The sequence below is a fragment of the Helianthus annuus genome, chromosome 9 (assembly GCF_002127325.2).
Source record: "Helianthus annuus cultivar XRQ/B chromosome 9, HanXRQr2.0-SUNRISE, whole genome shotgun sequence".
Classification (NCBI taxonomy): Eukaryota; Viridiplantae; Streptophyta; class Magnoliopsida; order Asterales; family Asteraceae; genus Helianthus; species Helianthus annuus.
In genome coordinates this window covers 110,973,282-110,998,235 of record NC_035441.2, presented here as the reverse complement: position 1 = coordinate 110,998,235, position 24,954 = coordinate 110,973,282, and the positions used below count along the sequence as shown (strand labels likewise).

General features: G+C 36.7%; 3 protein-coding genes across 3 annotated transcripts; 1 reads left to right on the top strand and 2 right to left on the bottom strand.

The window, feature by feature from the left end:
• Window positions 1-562: 562 nt before the first annotated feature.
• Window positions 563-2,105, bottom strand: LOC110903925 (UDP-glycosyltransferase 88B1-like). The gene has a single exon (XM_022149728.2). It carries the CDS (start codon window positions 2,069-2,071, stop codon window positions 689-691), a length of 1,383 nt encoding a protein of 460 aa, XP_022005420.1. The 5' UTR covers window positions 2,072-2,105; the 3' UTR covers window positions 563-688.
• Window positions 2,106-3,532: 1,427 nt separating this feature from the next.
• On the bottom strand, window positions 3,533-11,066 carry LOC110903926 (UDP-glycosyltransferase 88B1-like). Its single transcript, XM_022149729.2, has 2 exons — window positions 9,621-11,066; window positions 3,533-3,750 (listed from the first exon to the last, which is right to left on the bottom strand). Exon 1 carries the CDS (start codon window positions 11,049-11,051, stop codon window positions 9,660-9,662), a length of 1,392 nt encoding a protein of 463 aa, XP_022005421.1. The 5' UTR covers window positions 11,052-11,066; the 3' UTR covers window positions 3,533-3,750; window positions 9,621-9,659.
• LOC110907448 (formin-like protein 5) lies at window positions 7,677-8,355 on the top strand. Its single transcript, XM_022152431.1, has 2 exons — window positions 7,677-7,681; window positions 8,013-8,355. The coding sequence occupies exons 1-2, from the start codon at window positions 7,677-7,679 to the stop codon at window positions 8,353-8,355; spliced, it is 348 nt and encodes a 115-aa protein (XP_022008123.1).
• Window positions 11,067-24,954: the final 13,888 nt, after the last annotated feature.

Below are 24,954 nucleotides of genomic sequence, written 5' to 3'. Positions count from 1 at the left end.
TATCACACAAGATCGGTCTTCGTAGATTGAAAGATGTTTGTTGAATTCAGGGGGAGAATTATGCACGCTGTACTCTTTTTCCCTTCACTAAGTTTTGTCCCACTGGATTTTCTTAGTAAGGTTTTTAATGAGGCAGCATGGCTGATCCAGTAGTATCAGTTTATTTATTCAGGTCCTGAAGTACCTATTTAACATCATCCTGAAGTATGTTGTTAAACTGTGTGTAATTCTAAATGTCTGAGGGGGAGTGTTATAAACCAGACATTTTAGGCCCAACCCATTACTTATGGGCTTTAGGGTTTACAGTTTCGTTTATCTATATATTGTAATGAAACAATGAGAATTCAGTTTAATCCCTATTACTCTTTGATTTTTATTAATAATTAGTATATTGTGATGCTTTCCTATTGTTGTCTTTTTTTATTATTTAATTTTTAACATTTTCCTATTGTTTGGTCTTTTCTTTTATTATTATTTTTTTTAATATATTACTGGCTATTCTAAAACAGTTTATGTTTATTTCATTCAGCTAGTGTCTTAACAAATAACCACTCAGGATAAATAAGAAGTAACAAACAAAAAACTCTAACACAACCTTTAGACGTCACAAATAAAAACATAAAAACTATTGGTACAACGACTAGCACCTTCTTATGTCATGTTTTCTTTCATAATCGACGTTTAACAGCTACCACGATGCAACTAACTTAGACAGAGACACACGAGAAGACCCACCGTCACTCAGTGCCATCGCGGCCTCCTCTTTTCTCGCCTTCGCCACCTCCCTAACAACTTTACCCTCCATCAACTGCCTAACCCGCTTCTCCAATTCCATCGCGGTCACCAACCCGCCTTCTGACTCATCCATAGGTAGCACCAACTTCATTTCATCCCTCAATACCACCTTATTGAACTTTTGTTCTGCGTACAGGGGCCATGCCACCATTGGAACCCCAGCGCATACGGCTTCCAGGACCGAGTTCCACCCGCAGTGTGTCACAAACCCGCCCACAGACTTGTGGTTGAGAACAGCCACTTGGGGCGCCCATTTCTTCACCACTAGTCCTCTATCTTTCGTACGCTCCAAGAAACCTTCTGGCAGTAGTATATCCAAGTCTGGCTCAGGCGGTGGCAGAAACCGGTCTTCTTTTTTGTTCGACGGTGGGCTTCTAACCACCCAAAGAAACCGAACTCCACTCATCTCCAGCCCCTTCGCTATCTCCTTCAACTGCTCACTCGAAAACACACCCAAACTCCCGAAACACAAATACACAACACTTCCACTCGGTTGCAAATCCAGCCAATTCAAACACTCGTGCGAGCCATCATCACCACTCACTATCAATGGTCCCATGCAGTAGATCGGCGGCGTAGACCCATCCGGGACACAAACTCCGTCGTTTATGGCTTTGAGCGCTTTCGGCTCCAGCGAATCAAACGTGTTAATAATAATCCCAGCTGATTTGGGCAAGTGCTCGCATTTTCCAAGGAAATCAGAATATTCAGCAGAAGTTCTATCAAGAAGCGGGCGTAGCATATCCGATGGCGGTATCGGTGGCAACCCGGGCAAATGGATGAGTGTATTCATATCTTTAATGCTTTCAGTAGTGGTTTTATGAATTGTAGGCATGTAAAGGAGCAGTGCAAGGCAGCAGGCACCAGAAGTAAAGAAGTAGTAAACAGGCACGTTAATATTCTCAGCCAAAGACATCGCGGGAGCGCAAAACGTGTCGATAACAAAGGCGGTGATCTTAGAAGATGAAGAAATCGATTGTAGAGCGCGATCGACGTTGGGGTTGCTACGTCGAATAAGCTCAAAGATGATGGCTTCCATTGAGGGGAAAAGTAGGGGGTCAAGAGGGATGTCAGGGAGGTGGTGGAAGGTGATGGCGGGGAAGGTGGCGGAGATCTGGCGGACATAGGTGGCGGTGGTGCCAGTGTTGAAGGAGGGGATGAGAGTGAGGACGACGATAGAGAAAGAAGGGTGGTGTTTGGAGATGTGTTTTCCAAGCTCCACCATTGAGATGAGATGACCCATACCCGGAGATGGATACAAAACTATAGTCGCCATTTTTGTGATTGTTTGAGAGAAAGAAATGAATGGATGAAGTGATGAAGTTATAATGTTAGGTTTTTGAAAACGATATCAATGATTGGTACAAGACAATTTTTTTCTTTTGTATTTAGATGAATAATAAAATAACAATGTATTAGATATTATAAGTGCTGGTAGGGTTTTGTATCATTTAGTTTTGCACGCCATCACGGAAGTGGTCCAATAATCACTCGCGGTCACAAATTGCAAACATAGGTCGAGCTTTTTTTCAACAGGATTGTTGAGGAATTTTTCTTTTTTACTTCTAATTTTTTAAATTAACCTATTTTATTTTCTATGTATTTAATCATGCAATTGCTTTTCATTTTCCTAGTTGGCATATAACCCTTCCGGACTAGAAGCAAAAGTAAGAAAAACTACTAAAACATGCTTGCAAATAATCCCAATTTATAATAGTGGTGAACTCAAGATTTTTTTTTCATTAGGGTTTTTTTTTTTTTATATTCATAATTTTTACAATGAACCATTAGAATTTTTGTGTGGGTTGCTATTCGGGTCGGGTCAGGGCAACCAATTAATTTTTAAGCCTATATACCATCATGATTGTTGTTGGTCATGTTTATTTTTGTTAATTAATTTAGAAAATTTAGGGTAATGTCAACACTATTGTAGATATTGGATCCGAAGTTCAACGACCAAATACAACATTATCAATAAACATCTTTTGGCGGTTAAACGATACTCGATTGTTTAATTAAAATCGTTTTCTGCTACCTCACTCAACTAGAAACTTTTAGATGGACATACTCTTCTGAGTAGATACCAACAAACAAAATTCTATTGCTTTTGGTTGGAGAAAAAAATTGTTTGGTTTCACTTTTTTCCGATAAATCGTGTTCTACATTTTTCATGCGTAAAAGTCAAAAAAACATTAAGGGGCTGTTTGGTAGCCTCTGAATGGTTATTAAGAGGCTACCTTTTAATGGAATCATTAAAAATTTTACCAATGAGAAAGTAAAAGAATGTGACATGTGATGATTTACCATTCAGAGGTTACCTCTTAATCATTCAGACTTGAGGTTACCTCTTATTCATTCAGAGGTTTTAAACCATTAAGAGGTAATATCTGAATGGTCATTAAGAGGCTACCAAACAACCCCTAAATCTTATTCTCTTTAAATCCAAGTTATACTCTCGAATCCGTCTAGTGGTTTTTTCTAAACCCAGCCCGTTAAAATATACACAATAGGGGTATAAACTTTAAAATCAATACTTTTACTTCAAAACAATTAAAAAAAACTAAATAAAGAACAAAGACTAAATCACCTACTTTGAATCATCCTACGCAAATAATATACGCCAAAATGTGATTGGTATTTAATTAATTAATTGCTTGAAAGAAAACGAGGGTACACCCTGTATTTTATGATGAGTCTGGATTTGGGGTACGTGATGATTGATATCAAGATACACAAATAGCCTAACGGAAGTTTTGAAATTAAAATACTATTACAAATTATAATGTCCGAATGTTCAAATTAATTATACAGCCGTAAGTATTCAAAAGATCCACAGACGGATCGAAAATAACAAAATGATTAAATATGCAGACTACTAGGCTTCAAATGCAAGTAGTTGTAAATTCCTCTTAAACATTTACCGGACACTTTCAGCCTATTTCGTAACCTTGCTACCTGCGCTTAGTATTTTGAAGATACGTCATTTTACACTGGTAATTACAAATAACCGACACATTTTGAAAATATTTAAAAATTGTTTTAAGTGCACAAGGCAAATGTATTTACGTAAATAACTTGGGGAAATATATATAACATCTTGTATACAAATTTACATGCTTGTCAATACATAGGGGGCTCGGTACAAAACACCGATAACATGATTAACTGACACGCCACTTTAACCCCTAAAGGGAATCCCTAATATGGGTAGAAAAATAATAGCATTAAAATCTGTCGAATGTATGCCTACACCTCGTGCTTAAGTTGTGGCCATTTGCAATTAAATGAGTCGAGTATATCCAGGACACGGTCGCGTTAACCCCCAATGTTTAACTTCTCAAGCAAAACAATTAAAACGGGTTATGTAGATTGTCTAGTCACAATCCGACATATGATCCCATACCCGACCAAGCGGTAATAATTTACCGTATCCCAAGCCCGTATAGGGAAAATAGGTTAAGAGTATTTACCTGGCTTAATAATCTTACAATGCAAGATATATTAATAAGCACAGCCGATATATTAATTAACTTAGCACGATGCAATCTACTAGACGCCCTAGCCTGGAATGAATGGTATAATAACCAATTAGAATGTTAACGAGTCCTATTCAAGTCATAGACTTGGACCAATTAACTTATAATAATGAAAACGGTACGATATACTAGATTAAGCGATGACCGGATAGAATGTAGTTTAGACCCTCACAAGTACTAAGACTTGTATAATATGGGTAAACAATATACATTCTGGAATTTGAAAGAAATTTGAAAAGAATTGATCCGATTCGGTAAACTTACGTAAACTAGTTACATTAGCTAACCGTACGCGCATAGGCGGTATCGGGTGATCGGATGAGTTATAAACAAGTTTAATAAGCCAAAACATGTTAATTAAGTTACCACATCAGTAGGTTATGCACTTTGTATATTCATCAATGTTTAAAATCAAGTTATGCGCCAAAAGGGCATTTTTGGCATAATATGACATAAATTAAGAACTTGCATAAAAACACGACAACTGATCATGACCAAGTAGTATAACCATAGAGGGTTATCCTACATGTAATTATGGTGATAATGCAACTTAGAATCAGTAGCTAAAGTTGCTAAATTAGGCCAGAATCGAAAGTTAAAGCAGAAGTCAAACTGCTCGACTTTCGGTTGCGAACCTATATGTAAACTAGAAATGACGGGCTGAACATGTTTATACGTGTTCTAATATTAATTACCAACTGATATGATGTCAAAAACATGTGTTTAAACATTTACAAGTTCATTTTATAAGTTTTCCGAAAACTACGTCTTTGACTTTTTATTAAACATAACTTTGACCCGTCATTTGACCAATTAAATAGATTTCCAAGAAGTGCATTTTAATAGATTAATGTCTACCTTATTACGATCACGTAGCCACGTTCGATTCGAACACTGGCTGGACTATAATGGTCTATGTCACGGCCCCCATCCCGGTTTTACCCGGTCCAGGAGCCGCGGGGCAGAAAAACCCGTGGTATTTATTATCTGATTTGGCAGCGGAAGATTTTAACAGGATCTTTAAACTTGAAAATGCCCCATTATTTTATTTTATAACTTGGGACAAACCCCGTAATTTACAATAGAGGAATTTCTCGAGGAAATTCCCTGGTTTACAAAACATGTTTATTTATTTAACTGAGCCACCCTTCAAGCTTGATTAGTGCTCCGTAGCACTTTTCCTTGATTCAGACGAGGTCGCTTGAAACATGTTCTAAAAATATTTCGTCAGCGGGAAAATACTGGTGAGTCACTCAAAGTTCACAAAATGACACCTAGCTATCAATTACAGCATAAGAGCGATTACAGTGGCTTTTATCTTATTTTTATCTAGCGCCGTGTCACACCCTGGTGACGATGGTCATACCACTATTGGGTCCTTTCACCCAAGTAGTGATGATTACCACTGTTAGGATTTATTAGCCTAACTGTGAGAAATTAGTAATGTGCACAATACCCCACTAGCCAGTGATTCAAAATAACCACGACTTAATCCCTGTAATTATAACTTTTGAAAATAATTTGGAGTATTGTAAAAGATTGTTGATAAAAAGAGAATGCTCACATTGCAAATTTATACGGGCAGAGTTTAGCCTACTGATAAGCCTGATAACCTAGTTTAAACAACAATGCACACGAACTAGGTTAGTAACTAATACAACATTTACGATAACTCACGAGATACAAACCCTCACGACGAATGACAAAGTGCGATACTTAACCATCCATCGAATTCACGACGAATGACAAAGTATAACCCTAATGTGGGCAGCACTTAAACATCCATTGGATAGTTCCAATTGATCGGACATTGAATCATAATAGCGATCGAGTTAACACCCGGTATCGTGGTAGGGTTTCAATACCTTAAATCTTCGAAATTAGGAAGGATGCTTCGTTTTTGAGAAAAGTTTTCGACACAGAATGAAAGTCCCATGCATAGGCGATTTATAGCCTGAATTTGGGTTTTACGCGGCCCGCGTAAACCCATACATAACTCTTACGCGGCCCGCGTGGCCGCCTAGTCTACGTGTAGGTCTAATGGGTCACGAGTAAGGTCGCCACATGGATGACACGTGGCCATGGGACGCATATCCGGTCAACTTAAGGTTGACGCGGCCCGCGTGAGGCCAATCTTAACCTTTACGCGGCCCGCCTGAAGGTCAAATTTCTTGTTTTCTTGGTTTTTCATGTACGTCAGGGTTTCAAGGGTCCGGGTTTTCACTTACGGGTTATTTAGGGACATTTTTGGCAGTCCTTACAGTCTAAACCGAAAGTCAAAGCAAAAGTCAATTTGCTTGACTTTCGGCTAAATTCTAGCCCATAAAACGAAATGAGCAGAGTGGGAACACTTACTTATGATCCTAGAGAATATTAGAACTCAGCAGAGGCCTCTTAGAAGAGGCAAGCTCCAGAATAGAGTGATAGAGGAAATATTGAAGAAGTGAGCAAGTTGCCCATGAACACAAGGGCTCTATTTATACCAAATGAGGTGACACAAGATGATGTCAAGTGTTAAGGGGCATCCTAAGATGTTAGCAGGTGTCCATTGAGGTGGCAAGAGCTGCACAAAAGCTCAGGTTCACGAGCAAGGTGGCACCAGGGCAGACTTCCTTGGCTCCCAAACAAAAACTGTCAGCGACCTGCTTACGGACCGTCTGGGTCCAGGGCTTACGGTCCGTAAGCCCTTTAGGCGTCCATAGGTTTTGAATCCCTTACGGACCGTAAGGACTAAGCCTTGCCGTCCGTAACCGCTTTAATGAAAATGTTTAAATCCTTTGCTTACGTTACGTAAGCACATAAGGTTTACGGTCCGTAAGCGTCACTCAGAGGCCATAAAAATGGCATGTTGACATATATGGTCCCTCCACAACATTCTTCCATTAAATTGCATATTTTAGTCCCTCTCGCCAAACTACGTGGCATAATATGAGAGTTTTTCGGACACATGTCTTTATATAAATCGACACAAATTTTCCGAGGTGTTACATCCTCACCCCCTTAAAAGAAATCTCGAACTCGAGATTTTATTCAAAAAGATGGGGGTACTTTTGTCGCATTGTGGACTCAACTTCCCATGTATACTCCGGGCCACGACGGGCATCCCATTTAACCTTCTCAATAGGAATAAATTTCCTTCGGTACTTTTTAACCTGTCGATCCTCGATCGAAATTGGTTTCTCAACGAACCTCAGGTTTTCATCAACTTGCACATCGTGATGTGACATTGCTAGCGACTCATCGACTAGACATTGATATTTGGGCCGGGTCAGGGAAACTAACTAATTTATAAGCCTATATACCATCACGATTGTTGTTGGTCACGTGCGAAATTCATCAAACACGATGAGGTAAAACGACACACGGACACAAGATCTAAATATCAATCTAAGCTTGTACTGAACTTTGCAAACCCTAAGCTAGCGTTTGGTATGCAGGAATGAGAGGTGGAATGGAATGGACCATTGTGAGGGAATGAAGAAAAGAGTGTTTGGTTGGTCGATGGAATGGAATCGTCCATTCCAAAATGCATTCCATTCCCTCAAAATCATTCCATCCGCCCCCCCTGTTTTTTTTTTTCCATTCCATTCCCTCTTCCCCCTTCATTAACAACACCACAACCCACCACCGTTGTTACCACACACCACCACCGTCATCTGCCGCCGTCACCTACCTCTGCAGCCACCCGCCACCGCCGCTGCTACCACCTACCGCCGCAACCCACCTCTGTCCTCGCCATCGCCGTCGCCGCCACCCACCGTCGCCACTGCCACCTCCGATCATCGCCACCACCCACCTTCGATCATCGCCGCCACCATTGCCACCACCCACCGCCACCACCGCTACCACCTCCGACCACCGTTGCCGCTACTACCACCTCCGACCACCGTCGCCACTGCTACCACCTTCGACCACCCCTGCCACCACCATGGCCACCTACCTCCACCGTCATCCACCACTACCACCACCGTTGTCACCATCCGCCGTCGTCTCCACCCACCACCACCGCCGCCGCTACAACTGACACCTAGCACCACGCCCCATCATTGCCCATCACTGACCACCACCATCTGATTTTATTCCTTCATCTTTTTTCGCATACCAAACAACAAAAAGTAATTGTTCATTCCATTCACACATGGTAACCAAACAAGACATGAAATGGTAATGATCAATTCCATTACCTCGTCCATTCCATTCCCCCGTCCATTCCATTACCACATACCAAACAGACCCTAAATTCTATTACATTGATGTGTGTGTGAAAACCCTAAGAATCTCTCCAAAAATGTATGGCTAATATTTATAGTCTCATGGACATTAAAAGGAATATTGCAATTTTGCCCTGAATGTAATCCAATTAATCTATTGTTACGCGTTAAGGGCACTTACACCCTTGATTCCAATTTCGTTAAAAATATTCCGCGAACCAAATGGCTTCCTAAGGAGTTTAATCTGATATTTATTCGAAAAGTTATAGTTTCATATTAGTTTATTGATGTAATTTCATAATTTCCCTGACGTATCAAGGACTAATTCCTTAATGATTATTGTAAGGGTTTAACTTTATTCTTGAAAAAAACATAACTTATTCTCTAGAAATCTTGGACTGTAAAACAAAACTTAAATTCCTTAATGATTATTGGAAGGATTTAACTACGAAATATGTGAAAACGTTAAACAAAAATGATCTTTAGTGTCATTAGTGATACTCATGAAACATGCAGTTTTAATGATTAAATGTATAAAGCTTAACACCATTTGCTTCCCAAAGATTCTGGACGAGATGCATAAAAGTATAAAGATTAAAAAAATATATCCTTGACGGTGTAATATTGTACTCCCTCCATTTGAATTTTCAAAGTCTTTATTTATAAACTTTGACCTTGAATAATTTTGTTTGTGTTAAATAATACTTAATGAAAGTTATATGATTTGAGTGTGTTTTACAAATGTTTTTATTGGGTTAATTTTCATCAAATTTTATATAACACAAAAAATATATAATTAAAGTCAAAGTTTATAAATAAAGACTTTGAAAATTTAAATCATGACACTTCTAATGGGACGGAGGTAGTAGTATACTGTGCTTCTTTTCTTAATTGGTTGTCTTTTTAATTTTTTTTTTTATATTCATACTGCAAGCCATTCTGAAACACTATTCTAAACCAACTAATATCTATTTCACGTCGTGTCTTAGCAAATAACCTCTCAGGATAAACAAGCAGTAACAAACCAAACCTCTAAAACAACCTCTAGACGTAACAAACAAGCAGTAACAAACCATACCGTGCTTCTTTTCTTTCTTTCGTAATCGGCGTTTAACAGCTACCATGATGCAATTAATTTAGACAGAGCCATACGAGAAGACCCACCGTCACTCACTGCCATCGTCGCCTCCTCTTTTCTCGCCTTCGCCACCTCCCTAACAACTTTACCTTCCTCCCCCTCCATCAACTGTCTGACCCGCTTCTCCACCTCCATCGCGGTCACCAACCCATCTTCTGACTCATCCATAGGTAATACCAACTTCATTTCATCCCTCAACACCACCTTATTAAACTTTTGTTCCGCGTACAGCGGCCACGCCACCATTGGAACCCCAGCACATACGGCTTCCAAGACCGAGTTCCACCCGCAGTGTGTCACAAACCCGCCCACAGACTTGTGGTTGAGAACAGCCACTTGCGGCGCCCATTTCTTCACCACTAGCCCTCTATCTTTCGTACGCTCCAAGAAACCTTCTGGCAGTAGTACATCCAAGTCCGGCTCAGGCGGTGGCAGAAATCGGTCTTCTTTTTTGTTTGAAGGCGGGCTTCTAACCACCCAAAGAAACCGAACTCCACTCATCTCCAGCCCCTTTGCTATCTCCTTCAACTGCTCACTCGAAAACACACCCAAACTCCCGAAACACAAATACACAGCACTTCCACTCGGTTGCAAATCCAGCCAATTCAAACACTCGTGCGAGCCATCACCTCCACTCGCTATCAATGGTCCCATGCAGTAGATCGGCGGCGTAGGTCCATCCGGGACACAAAATCCGTCGTTTATGGCTTTAAGCGCTTTCGGCTCCAGCGAATCAAACGTGTTAATAATAATCCCAGCTGATTTGGGTAATTGCTCGCATTTTCCAAGAAAATCAGAATAATCAGTAGAAGTTCTATCAAGAAACGGGCCTGGCATATCCGATGGCGGTATCGGTGGCAACCCGGGCGAATGGATGAGTGTATTCATATCTTTAATGCTTTTAGTGGTGGTTTTATGAATTGTAGGCATGTAAAGGAGCAGTGCAAGGCAGCACGCACCGGAAGTAAAGAAGTAGTAAACCGGCACGTTAATATTCTCAGCCAAAGACATCGCGGGAGAGCAAAACGTGTCGATAACGAAGGCGGTGATGTTAGAAGATGAAGAAATCGATTGTAGAGCGCGATCGACGTTGGGGTTGCTAAGTCGAATAAGCTCAAAGATGATGGCTTCCATTGAAGGGAAAAGTAGGGGGTCAAGAGGGATGTCAGGGAGATGGTGGAAGGTGATGGCGGGGAAGGTGGCGGAGATGTGGCGGACATAGGCGGCGGTAGTGCCGGTGTTGAAGGAGGGGATGAGAGTGAGAACGACGATAGAGAAAGAAGGGTGGTGTTTGGAGATGTGTTTTCCAAGCTCCACCATTGAGATGAGATGACCCATACCCGGAGATGGATACAAAACTATAGTCGCCATTTTTGTGATTATTTGAGACAAAGAAGTGAATGGATGGAGTAATGAAGTTATAATGTTAGGTTTTTGAAAACGATATCAATGATTGGTACAAGACAATTTTTTTTCTTTTGTATTTACATGAATAATAAAATAACATGTATTAGATATTATAAGTGTCTACGGACGGGTGGGTTATCGGGTTTTCCCCAGAATTGGTGGTGTACTCGTGTTACTCTCGGAGTACTCCGTTTGTCTAGTGGGTGCCCCGAGAGTGCTCGGGATTGAGTTTGCTGGCCGTTTAAAAAAAAAGACAATAAAAAATTATTGTTCCTTTTTATTTTTTCAGAAAAAAAAAACCTAACCTAATTCTTTTTATATTATTTATAGTCATCCAATTGTAAAAATATCATGAAAATTTAACTAAAGCTTATGTTTTTAAAAGTTAAAAACACGTATTTTAGACAGGTTTATGGTTTTTAATATATAAAAAAGTTAGCTTATTGACTTTTTATGTAGGTTTTACAATTTGAGTTAATATATCAAAATTATGTTTTCAGAAAACAATAAAAGTAAAGAACTATATTGTTTGCCCTTGTTACACAAGCACGCTAACTTGGGACGGTGGAGGAAGAACAAAGTCTTTCAAGGTATTATTTTCACGATTTGTTGGTGTATTTAAAAAGTTAGGAATGATCAAGTTTTCTTCAACAAGACGGCGTCAATTTCAAAGACAATGGAGGAAATCAAATCTTTTGGGTTTGTGTGGATTAAAAATATATAATGAGTGATGTAATTTCTTATCGTAATCTTTGTGTTTGTTTTTCCAAACGCCTTGGTAGTGTGCTTTTAATGAAAGTAGCCGTTTCAAAACTAAAAAATTTAGAAAAAGATGTTGAGACTTTGAAAGATGTTGGTGGGGCACGTGAGAGAGGGTGTCTTTGAGATGATGCACCTGGACGCAATTTTGTCGTTGGTTGACATTGTGATGCATCTGGACACTCATTGGTTGAACAACTAAAACAACTGCAAGCTGGTATAATTGTATAAATTTCAGAAGAGTTAATTACTGTTTTCGTCCCTAAGGTTTGTCAAAAATAACAGTTTCAGTCTATTAGTTTAAAAATTGCGATTTCAGTCCATTAGTTTCATTTTCGTAACCATTTCAGTCCACCAACTTAACTCCCATCCATTTATTCTGTTAACTTTGGGTGAAATTACAAAATTGCCCCTATGGTTTAATTAAAAAAACCGCTGGTCAGAGGTTTCGAACCTGTGACCTTTGCTTTGAAATGCGATTGTTAAACTAATAGGCCATGTATCAAGATTCTGAATGAATTCAAATTGTTTACCTTATAACATTGCATATTCATAATCATCTTCCCCAAACCCTTCATCTTTATACATACATATGTATGTGTGTGTATGTATATATATATATATATATATATATATATATATATATATATATATAGAGAGAGAGAGAGAGAAAGAGAAAATGCTCTATGGAAACAACGTTTTTTTTTAGATCCATTGACGCATTTTTATACCCCAAATTCAAAGCACAGGTGTATGACAACAGAAATGAAAAGCACAAGAACTGAGAAAATATTATATACCGAAACACGACGAAGAACTCGTGACGTTGTTCCGGCGTGTTCGGTTTACTCCGGCGTCGTCTTCTTCATTCGAACGAAGATCCGTAGGTTCCGTCGACGTGCGTTCCAGGTCTACGACGAGTTTACGTTCATCCCGGGGATGTTCCGATGTCGAACACACGAACACGTAAAAGAACCGTCGCGTCGAATTCCTCTCCGGTCGTTTTCTCCGATCTCCAGCGAGTGCAAAGGTTTACGAAAGGTGTTGTGAGGGTTGAAGGTGTGTTGTGGGTGGTCGGCTTACCGGAAACTCGGCCGGAACCGGCCGGAATCGTCGCCAGAATCCGCCGACAGAGAGAGAGATGGGATGTTGATATGTGTGAGTGTTGAGATAATTTGCAGAGTATGGAGGTGAGTTGAGGCTGTAATCTCTATGTGTGGAGGAGATGAGATCAAGTTCTTTATATTTGAGTGATTCTAGTTGCAGATATGATGATGAAAGGGTTGGGGAAGATGATGAATAATATGCTATGTTATAAGAGAAACAATATGAATTCATTCACAAGTTTGATACGTGGCCTATTGGTTTAACAATCTCATCTCAAAGCAAAGGTCACAGGTTCGAAACCTGTGACCAACGTTCTTATTTAATTAAACCATAGGGGCAATTTTGTAATTTCACCCAAAGGTAACAGAATAAATGGATGGGAGTTAAGTTGGTGGACTGAAATGGTTACGAAAATGAAACTAATGGACTGAAATCGCAATTTTTAAACTAATGGACTGAAACCGTTATTTTTGACAAACCTCAGGGACGAAAACAGTAATTAACTCATTTCAGAAATATAAATTAAAATGATATAAATGATATGTTATAAAGAGCCTGACTATATAAGATAGGTTATACGTATTGAGTATGACTCGCAAAACATATCTAGAACTTTCAAAACTAATATTTCTTTCATGTTTTGCTTTATATAAAACTAGGGGGTGATCCAGTGATGCACTTGCATTGCAATGGATTCGTTACACTGGGAATTTGGACGATATTATTATGGTACCGACAATCGGTATAGCAGTTGAGGATGGAGATAAAATAAGAAGTTTATTTCGCTAGGAAGGATAGGAAGCAATCATAACCGTCCAATTGCAAAATCTACGGTCTAGATCAAAATCAAATTAAAAACTGTCATTTAAACACGCTCTCCGGGGTTTCAGGGGTATTATCGTCAAATTCCAAAATAACCGCTGTTGAATATACACAGAAACTCTTCGAAAAAAGTGCTTTACGTTTTACACTTCCATTGAACGATCAAACACATACAGAAATTTCAGAAAATCATACTCCATTGAAGTTCATGGCGTCGTCGAGAGATAATTTGAAGGTTTACATTCGAGTTACTGAAAAGAAATCCATCTCTGAAAACCCTAAATCATCAAAGAAGCAAAAAACATCATCAGCAAAAGAGAACATAGATGAACAAGAAAATATTAGCCGAAAATCAACAATGAAACAACAAAGAACTAGAAAACGAAAAGATATTTCAGACAATGGTAATTTTATCTACTTTTGCTCTTTAACTGAATTCAAGTTACGTTTTATGAAGTACAGTAGACCTAATATATCATATCCGTTCCGAAAAATAGTTAATGAGTTATATCTTCCCCTATCTTAACATTTTTGTTAGTAGAGACTACATTACGTTTTATGTTAAAACTATTATCTAAGATGCTAATGCTTCTAATGGGATTTATATATTGTCAATTAATGCGTTTTACCTTAATAAAGTTGCAGAAACAAAGAGATTATTATTATCATAATTGTAATCGAATTTTAAAACATTGTGTTTTATCTTTGAATTTGCTGAGATACATGTGTTGTTAACTATTGCCTGTTAAATAATAAGATGTAAATTATTGCGTTTTATCTTAAACTTGTTAATTACTGCTTTTTATCTTTAGAGTGTTAACTAATTCGTTTTATCATAAATTTGTTAATTGAGATTGTTTCATTATTCTATTTAAAGTTAAAAACAAGAGGAAAAACAAAAAAGGAGAAGAAGGAAAGTGGTGATCGAATCATCAGAAGAGACAGTTTCTGATTCCAATGATAAAAAATCTAGTCGAGCTATTGTTCTGCATACTTCCGAACAACAAGTAAATTCAGGTAACATAAAACGCATTTAACAAATTTCAAGAAAAAAAATATATATATTTTTAACACAATTCAATGTATCAGATGATGATTTTGTTGATCCACAACCAAGAGTTAACCCGACAAAAAATCAAAAGAAGGAAAAGGCAGAATCAAAACCAAAGAGATCACTGAGGAAAGAGAAAACAAAAGAACAACCAGAACAACAACCATATTATGATTACGACGGAAAAAAAAATCAACATAAGATGTGCAGTCAATAATCTAAAAGATTATATTGAAGGTTTGTCAAAAGAGCAAAGGAATGCTGTTAGAGAAATAGGGTTTGAGAGCATACTAAAATTCAATCTGCATTCAGTTCCACGCAAATTCAGATATTGGCTGGTAAAAAACTTTGATGCTAAAAATGATGAGATAAATACCGGAGATGAAAAGATTAAGATCACAGCTGAATTTATCCAAAAGGTACTCCAAATACCAAATGGAAAAACAGAGATTGAGGAAAAATTGAGACCAAAAGACACTGATCTTATAATTAAATTCTGGCGCGGTCAATTCAGCAAAGATATATTGAAGAGAATGTATGCACACAACTTGATTAATTATTTAAAATCAAGAAATGAGCTTGGAAGATTGTTCAAACTAAATTTATTGGTTATATTTTTAACGATCATGACGGAGGCAATGCAAAGTAGTAATGTTAATCAAAGATTCTTGCCATCAATGAAAAGTGATAAAAAAAACCCAGGATTTTAATTGGTGTGAATATATTCTGACCGTTTTAAGGCGTACAAGAAGACAATGGCCTGGAAATGAGAAGCTCTTCAATGGACCTATTGCATTGTTAGCGGTATGAAATCTGATCTTTCACTATTGCTTCATATTTGCTGAATGCTTGTTTAGACTGCTTGTTTATATTCTTTGTTTGTTTAAAACTATACTTTATAAAAAGCAATGTATATTATAAAACGCAATGATCTTTCATTTTTGTTTCTTTATATTCTTTGTTTGTTAAAACTTCTTTGCTAGTGTAAAACGCAATGTTTTTGTAAAACGCAATATATTTAAAGTTACAAAACATTAGTTTTGTAAGTTGTTTACAATGATTTATATTTTAAAACGCATCAAAATTTGAATTGATTATATTTCTAAAACGCAATGTTTCATACAGATACTATATGCCTACAAAAAACAAGGATTTGACGATGCTGAAAACACTGAAGAGTTCTCTCTTGATAAAATTGACTCTACAACATTACAAGAATTTGAAGATGAACTGGAAATTACTGCACAAAATGAGGGTATATGTCTTGTAATGGATAAAAAGAAAAAAGTCAGAAAGAATAAACAAAAAAAGAAAGATAAAAAGGATGAATTTTATGTTTATCCAACTGAATCCGAGAATGAAAACGAAGAAATTTTTGAAAATGAATCTGAAGAAAATGATGAAGACGATGCTGAAGAACAACCAATCACCTTACTTAAAGCTGCAACAGACTGGATTGATCAAGAGAATCAAGAAAATGTTCAAAACAGCCCAATTAAAACCAACGAAACTGAGAAAACACCAACAGAAAGTGGAGGATCATGGGGGCAATTCTTCATTAAACCATCAATAGGAAATAAAGATAAAATGTGGGTAGACAGTCAAAGCCGACTGCGTAATTTCATGCCATCACAAAATCAAAGTGAAGGTCTTTCTGACATTCATTCAACAAAAAGTGGCGATGAAAATAGGAAGAACATTGAAGACAAAAAATCACATGAAGTGTCACACCCCAACCGATGGCGGAAACATCGGGATGAGACGAACAAATTGCTCAAAACAACATAACACTAAATGTGACAATAATTTATTTAATTCATTTCATAAACTCTAAAGTGAAATATATAGTTCCAAACAATACAACATATTGTTCAACAATAATTCAAATGTTATGTGGGTTTCTAGAGTTCATCCTAGCTTGATTCTTGAATCTTGTACTTTCAACCTGCAATATGTATTAAAATAATGTCAACAAAAACATGTTGGCGAGTATACAAGTTTTCATACATAGTATAATACGTGTTTAAAATGTTTGCTCATATCCAAATGTGAAATACAATATCATGTTAACAGTATATACTCGAAACGATGTTACTCTATGTGCCCAAACCAAAGTTTAACGCAATTAAAGTGTACCCAAACGAATTTGAGTAGGTTGACATAGTTTACCTAACAATACCTGCTCATAGAACAGGAGGGGCGTTTCTCAACCTATAGCGCTACCATTGTTAGGGGAGGCTTGTACGAAGTTAATGAACACATAGTCATTAGGTGTTTACAATAGCATAACATGTCTAACATGATTAAAATGTATCACATAGAATAAGGATAGAGTGTGCATAAAATGTTTAACGTGTTGTGATGTTTGATATGTAATACATATTGCACCCAAAAGTGTAAAACGAAAATGGGTCATGTATACTCACCTTGGAGTGCGTTGCGTATTTCTTGGAAGGAGAATATGAGGATTGTTCCAAGTGTCGTTGCACAAGAGATTTACCCTATTAATTTTGAGTATTTGTTAAATATTGGGAATTTGGGGATTGTTTAAATAACAAGGCAAAATTATATTTCTAAGATAATAATAAATCTGATAACATTTATAATCTAATTAAAATATATCTGTTACATAATAATTCTGAAAATATATAAAGCAAAATTCTGCTTTTATATATATATATATTTAAAATGATAATTCTGAATAATAATTCTGAATTTTAAAGTATTAATTCTGTCTTAATAAATTAATAATTCTGATTTAATAGAAATATAATTTCTGATTTAAATACTAAATAATATTTTTCTGTTTTAAAGTATAAATACTGATTTATAATAAATAATGATTCTGATTTAAATAGAATACACTTCTGATTTTTATAATATAAATTCTGAAAATAATATTTCTGATTTAAAAATACTGATTTGTAAATCTGATAATAATAATAATAACAATAATAATAATAATAATAATAATAATAATAACAGAAAATAAAATAAAACAGGAATTAAAACAGTAAAAATAAAAGTCAGCTGGAGGAAAGGAGGTTACCGAGATCAGTCGTCTTCTCCGGCGGTTTTTCCGGCGTCTCAGCAGTGGTTCCGGCGAGGTAAGGTGGTTGGTGGTGCGGTTGCAGTGGTTTTCCGGCGAAGAGAAGAAGGAGAGGGGTAGGGGAGTCGAACCGGAGGTCTTGTGTGCCGGAATTCGGTGAGGAAGACGGTGGGTATGAGGTCGGTATTTATAAGGTCGAATGGGGTGACCGAATTAATGGAAATAGGACGGTTTATGGTAACCGGGCAATCAATCATTGATTGATTGCCGGAATTCTTGTCGGCAGCGGAAAAGGAAACATGACAGCACGTTTACAGCCATTTTTGGCGCTTAAATGGAATCAGGTTTGAACTTCCAATCGTACATATATATAATTTGTTTCCTAATTTAAACCAGCGATGATGGTAGCCCATCTGGTTGAGACGTGTGTTTGTGAACGGAAGGTCGCGGGTTCGATTCGTGTAAGGGGCCGGGTTATACAGAAAACCCCCTTTTGCTCCCTTTTTTGATACTTAACAGAGCTAACTGAGTTTCTTAACTCAGTTAGCTGTTTCCCTTGATAATCCTAACCAAGTTAGGCTTAACTTGGTTAAACTCAATGTTATGAAGATTAAACAAACTTAGTTAGTCTAAACTAACTAAAACTAATAAAACTTATTTTTTTTTTATTTTTTTTTTATAAAATATGAAAAATAAAAATCATTTATTTATTCAATCTAATTAATTTTTTTTAATGTTAAAAAGTATTGTAATTATCCGATTTAACCAAACTCTCTGGTATACCACCGAGTTAACGCACGAATTCCCGATTTTGTCTAGTTTAGGGTAATCTCTTGATAACACTTGTTTCGAGAGCCAAGATTAGAATATTTTTCCACTGTTTTTACGTGTTTAACATAGTTTGACGTGTGATAACATAACATAGAATTCAAACAAACGTATGATCAAAATAATGCACTTTTCATTATAATTCAAGTCTCGAAATTCAAGATAGAGTAAAATGAGAGTACAAACGACTGAAATTGGAAAGTACAACTGATAAAGCTATAATTAGAAAATTCAAAAATACAGAACGTTACAGTCTCCCCTACTTTAGGAGATTTCGTCCTCGAAATCAAGATGAAAGACCAAAAGGAAAGAAATGATGCAATAGTTAAAGATCAAGCTGGTCGTGACGATTCTATCATTAGGTGTCGGCATCTTGAGCTTGGTTGGCATTGGGAGCTGGGGCCTTTGGGGCTGGTTGTCGCTCTTGATTCCATAGAGGACAGTGTGGGCGAAGGTGTGTTGTGTCTCCACACTTGTAGCATGCGCGAACCCTTTTGCTTGTCTCTGAACCTTGAAATTTCCGTTTCCTACCCTCGTTGCTATTTGCTGGGGCTTCATGGTCAATGATAACTTGGTTGGCTACCCTCGTGGTTGTTGCGACTTGTTTATCACGAACACGATTATCGTTTAAACTAGCAGCGAGCCGATAAACAGCTTCGATGTTGTCGAGCTGAGCTGCTTCGATAGTGTCTCTCATAACAGGGGGTAATCCACGAATATACTTTTTGATCATCCTATCAACGGTGAGGACCAGGTGAGGTACAACAAAGCCCAGCTGCTTGAAACAAATGGTATACGCGAGGTTATCGTCTCCAACTTGCTTGAGGGACCAAAACTCTTCCTCAAGCTTCTGTTGCTCGTGAGGAGGGCAGAATTCCTCCATCATGAGTTGCTTCAATTCTTCCCATGACAAAGCATATGCCAACTCGTTTGAACGAATGTTCCTTTCATTCGTCCACCATTCTAGGGCTCTTGCTTGAAAGACACCAGTAGCACTACGTGTTTTGAGTTCATCAGGGCATTCACTGTTGATGAAGGTGACCTCTATGCTGTCAAACCATTCGAACATAGCGGTCACACCCTCTGTACCAGTGAAGGGTTTTGGGTGACAAGAGGCAAAGTGCTTGTAGCTAAAAGTAATAGGCTTAGGTTGGGCAATTTTGGAGTCAACGGAAGAGTTTGGTGTGTTGGAAGCTTGGATCTCAGTCACAACCTTGGGGATAAGGCGAGCAAACTGTTTGGCCATGAATGCCATCATCTTCTTTTGAGAATTGGACTTTGATTTTCTGGACGAGTTGGAAAGTTGACGAGATGAAGACATCTACGAATTCGAAATGAGGATGAGACTTGATCATAATGTTTAAAAGAATTTGTTTTTATGAATGCAACATGTAGCACATTGTTTCACATTGTTGTTCACATAGAATAAAATGAATGAAATGCCATAGATTTTCACATAGCGTAACATGTATAATGAAAGCACAATAAATTTAATTTGTTCACGAGAGAGTATCATTAATTGTTTTAGGTTACGACAATTGTGCGAAATGTGTCTCCTAGGTAGAAATGAATGAGACGTTCAAAGTAAAATCACATAGAAATTGAGATAACATAAAAGAGATTTAACATAAAACATGGATTGTCACGGAACGTAACATATGACACTTCCAAAGTGAATCGAAGACCTTCTCGAATTAAGGAAACGTGCTTTGGCCTAATAGATATTAGTACTCTCATCGATGGTCCCCAGGTAGGCAACGGGTCCTTAATGGATTTATACGAATGCCAAACCTAGACAGGACGTCCCGACTACCGGTACCTAACCCTTCCAGTTACTACACATCCTTAATCGATTGGGAAATCGAGACTTTGGCGAGAGCGAAAATCGATGAGTGGGACTAGTTAAACAAGATGCGAGTATCACCTCTAACTTGATAACATCGTACCCTAACGTGGTTGGTACTTATCCTAAGATAAGGGTCCACTAGAATATGAGATGGAAAACTCCCAACAAGGTTTGGATATCACTCCTAACTTGAGGGTAGATTTCGTGCAAAAAATCAAAGTATAGCTGAGTGAAAATCATCACCAAGTGTGGGAATCACCCCTATCTTGATAAGTCATTTCGATTGTGTTGTAAGAGTGTCTTCAAATCCTCCAAGTGTGTATTGTGTTAGCCTTAGGAAAGGCATGTATATTAAGAGTCCAAAAGAAAGTAGAGGGAAGCAAAGAAGATAGAAAGGAAGTTGTTTTAAGCAACACATAGTGAATAAGCTCCTAAACTATAGACTAGGCAAGACATTCCTAATTCCCTATAGTTATGGCTCTGATACCAATCTGGTATCAGAGTACTCCTACTATAGACTAGGGAAAACTAAGGCAACCCTACCTAATTCCCTATAGTTATGGCTCTGATACCAATCTGTCACACCCCAACCGATGGCGGAAACATCGGGATGAGACGAACAAATTGCTCAAAACAACATAACACTAAATGTGACAATAATTTATTTAATTCATTTCATAAACTCTAAAGTGAAATACATAGTTCCAAACAATACAACATATTGTTCAACAATAATTCAAATGTTATGTGGGTTTCTAGAGTTCATCCTAGCTTGATTTTTGAATCTTGTACTTTCAACCTGCAATATGTATTAAAATAATGTCAACAAAAACATGTTGGCGAGTATACAAGTTTTCATACATAGTATAATACGTGTTTAAAATGTTTGCTCATATCCAAATGTGAAATACAATATCATGTTAACAGTATATACTCGAAACGATGTTACTCTATGTGCCCAAACCAAAGTTTAACGCAATTAAAGTGTACCCAAACGAATTTGAGTAGGTTGACATAGTTTACCTAACAATACCTGCTCATAGAACAGGAGGGGCGTTTCTCAACCTATAGCGCTACCATTGTTAGGGGAGGCTTGTACGAAGTTAATGAACACATAGTCATTAGGTGTTTACAATAGCATAACATGTCTAACATGATTAAAATGTATCACATAGAATAAGGATAGAGTGTGCATAAAATGTTTAACGTGTTGTGATGTTTGATATGTAATACATATTGCACCCAAAAGTGTAAAACGAAAGTGGGTCATGTATACTCACCTTGGAGTGCGTTGCGTATTTCTTGGAAAGAGAATATGAGGATTGTTCCAAGTGTCGTTGCACAAGAGATTTACCCTATTAATTTTGAGTATTTGTTAAATATTGGGAATTTGGGGATTGTTTAAATAACAAGGCAAAATTAAATTTCTAAGATAATAATAAATCTGATAACATTTATAATCTAATTAAAATATATCTGTTACATAATAATTCTGAAAATATATAAAGCAAAATTCTGCTTTTATATATATATATATATATATATATATATATATTTAAAATGATAATTCTGAATAATAATTCTGAATTTTAAAGTATTAATTCTGTCTTAATAAATTAATAATTCTGATTTAATAGACATATAATTTCTGATTTAAATACTAAATAATATTTTTCTGTTTTAAAGTATAAATACTGATTTATAATAAATAATGATTCTGATTTAAATAGAATACACTTCTGATTTTTATAATATAAATTCTGAAAATAATATTTCTGATTTAAAAATACTGATTTGTAAATCTGATAATAATAATAATAACAATAATAATAATAATAATAATAATAATAACAGAAAATAAAATAAAACAGGAATTAAAACAGTAAAAATAAAAGTCAGCCGGAGGAAAGGAGGTTACCGAGATCAGTCGTCTTCTCCGGCGGTTTTTCCGGCGTCTCAGCAGTGGTTCCGGCGAGGTAAGGTGGTTGGTGGTGCGGTTGCAGTGGTTTTCCGGCGAAGAGAAGAAGGAGAGGGGTAGGGGAGTCGAACCGGAGGTCTTGTGTGCCGGAATTCGGTGAGGAAGACGGTGGGTATGAGGTCGGTATTTATAAGGTCGAATGGGGTGACCGAATTAATGGAAATAGGATGGTTTATGGTAACCGGGCAATCAATCATTGATTGATTGCCGGAATTCTTGTCGGCAGCGGAAAAGGAAACATGACAGCACGTTTACAGCCATTTTTGGCGCTTAAATGGAATCAGGTTTGAACTTCCAATCGTACATATATATAATTTGTTTCCTAATTTAAACCAGCGATGATGGTAGCCCATCTGGTTGAGACGTGTGTTTGTGAACGGAAGGTCGCGGGTTCGATTCGTGTAAGGGGCCGGGTTATACAGAAAACCCCCTTTTGCTCCCTTTTTTGATACTTAACAGAGCTAACTGAGTTTCTTAACTCAGTTAGCTGTTTCCCTTGATAATCCTAACCAAGTTAGGCTTAACTTGGTTAAACTCAATGTTATGAAGATTAAACAAACTTAGTTAGTCTAAACTAACTAAAACTAATAAAACTTATTTTTTTTTATTTTTTTTTATAAAATATGAAAAATAAAAATCATTTATTTATTCAATCTAATTAATTTTTTTTAATGTTAAAAAGTATTGTAATTATCCGATTTAACCAAACTCTCTGGTATACCACCGAGTTAACGCACGAATTCCCGATTTTGTCTAGTTTAGGGTAATCTCTTGATAACACTTGTTTCGAGAGCCAAGATTAGAATATTTTTCCACTGTTTTTACGTGTTTAACATAGTTTGACGTGTGATAACATAACATAGAATTCAAACAAACGTATGATCAAAATAATGCACTTTTCATTATAATTCAAGTCTCGAAATTCAAGATAGAGTAAAATGAGAGTACAAATGACTGAAATTGGAAAGTACAACTGATAAAGCTATAATTAGAAAATTCAAAAATACGGAACGTTACATGAAGAATATCTTGTGAATGTTTTGGATGATCATTTAAAAGGATTTGAAGAAATTTTCGAAAACATCTAATCACGTATAGATGAGATTGTCGAAGAATATCCAAACAGTGAAGCTCTTCATAACAAAGTAAACGAATGGGTGTCATTGATGGAAAAATTAAACCATCAAGCAAAAAAGCACAAGAAAGTTAATATTGATTCAACTATGATGGAAACACCATCAAGATTTCTAAATTTGAGCCAAAATGAAGACACTGAAAATCAAATCATTTCAACTCCATTGATTATAAAACGCAATGATGATGATGATGCAAACCGCAATGAGGATAACACAGCTGTAGTCCAGTCCTCCAATCCAGAAAAAATCAGTAACAATGACCTGCATCTATTCTGCAAACACACATTGAAAAACCTTCAATTGAACAATCATCATTTAGCGAAGAAACTCCATCATTAATGTTGGAGATGATCAAAAAGACAGATGAAGAAGAAAAAAAAAATCAAATCAAAAGAAAATTCAGGATAATGAGGTACCATCCTTTGATTGGAAAATTTCTCAGTTGTCTTCAAATGTTGATGAAAATGAAGTTGAAGTTGAAGTTGATGCTACTCCTCACGCTGCACAAACCGAAATTGAAGCGGAGTCTGAAAATAGATCAATCGAAAAAGAAGTTCAAATTACTGGAATCCAAACACTGTTTGATAGAATTGAAGAACAGGATAATACTGAAAAGCAAATCAGTGATCTAATTCAAAACACATCATTCCTCAACCCACAAGAAGATCTGTATAAAACACCTGCAAAATCAGTTCATCAAGAACAACCAACAACAGATATAAGCAAAACAGAAGAAATAATCACAAGGATGGTACGACCTGATCGTGAGAAAATTTACCAGAAGTATTTTGCTCACCGTACTATCTAAGACAAGTAGCAATGAAGGAAGCAAGAACGGCACACGAAAACAACATATCGGGATATGCTTTCCATGCAGATGGAGAAATGATGTAAAAATTCATTTATATACACAGGGATACTCTCTTTGAAAAATATAATTTAATTATTAATTTTTTTTGCAGGGATACTCTCTTTGAAATTAAAAATCATGTATTTCTATATAGATATGCTGCTGAAACAATGAGGCCAGGATTGGAAATCACAGGAGAAGTAATCAATTGTTGGTCATATATTTTGAATGAAGAAGAAAAAAGAAGATCAAAAGACAACAAAACTCCAAGATTTTTCTGTACTATTCGAATGCTGGTATGATATATAAAACTCAATTTTTCTGTATTCATATAATGATGTATTTTGAAGTTTGATTGAATGAAGTTTTATAAAACGCAATTGTTGTTTTATTTCTATAATAAAAAGCAATCTTTACTTTGTTTGAATGAAGTTTTATAAA

What these genes read in the sequence shown, in the direction of transcription:
- LOC110903926 (XM_022149729.2), bottom strand. Translation starts at nt 11,051, where the DNA reads ATGGCGACTATAGTTTTGTATCCATCTCCGGGTATGGGTCATCTCATC.
- LOC110903925 (XM_022149728.2), bottom strand. Translation starts at nt 2,071, where the DNA reads ATGGCGACTATAGTTTTGTATCCATCTCCGGGTATGGGTCATCTCATC.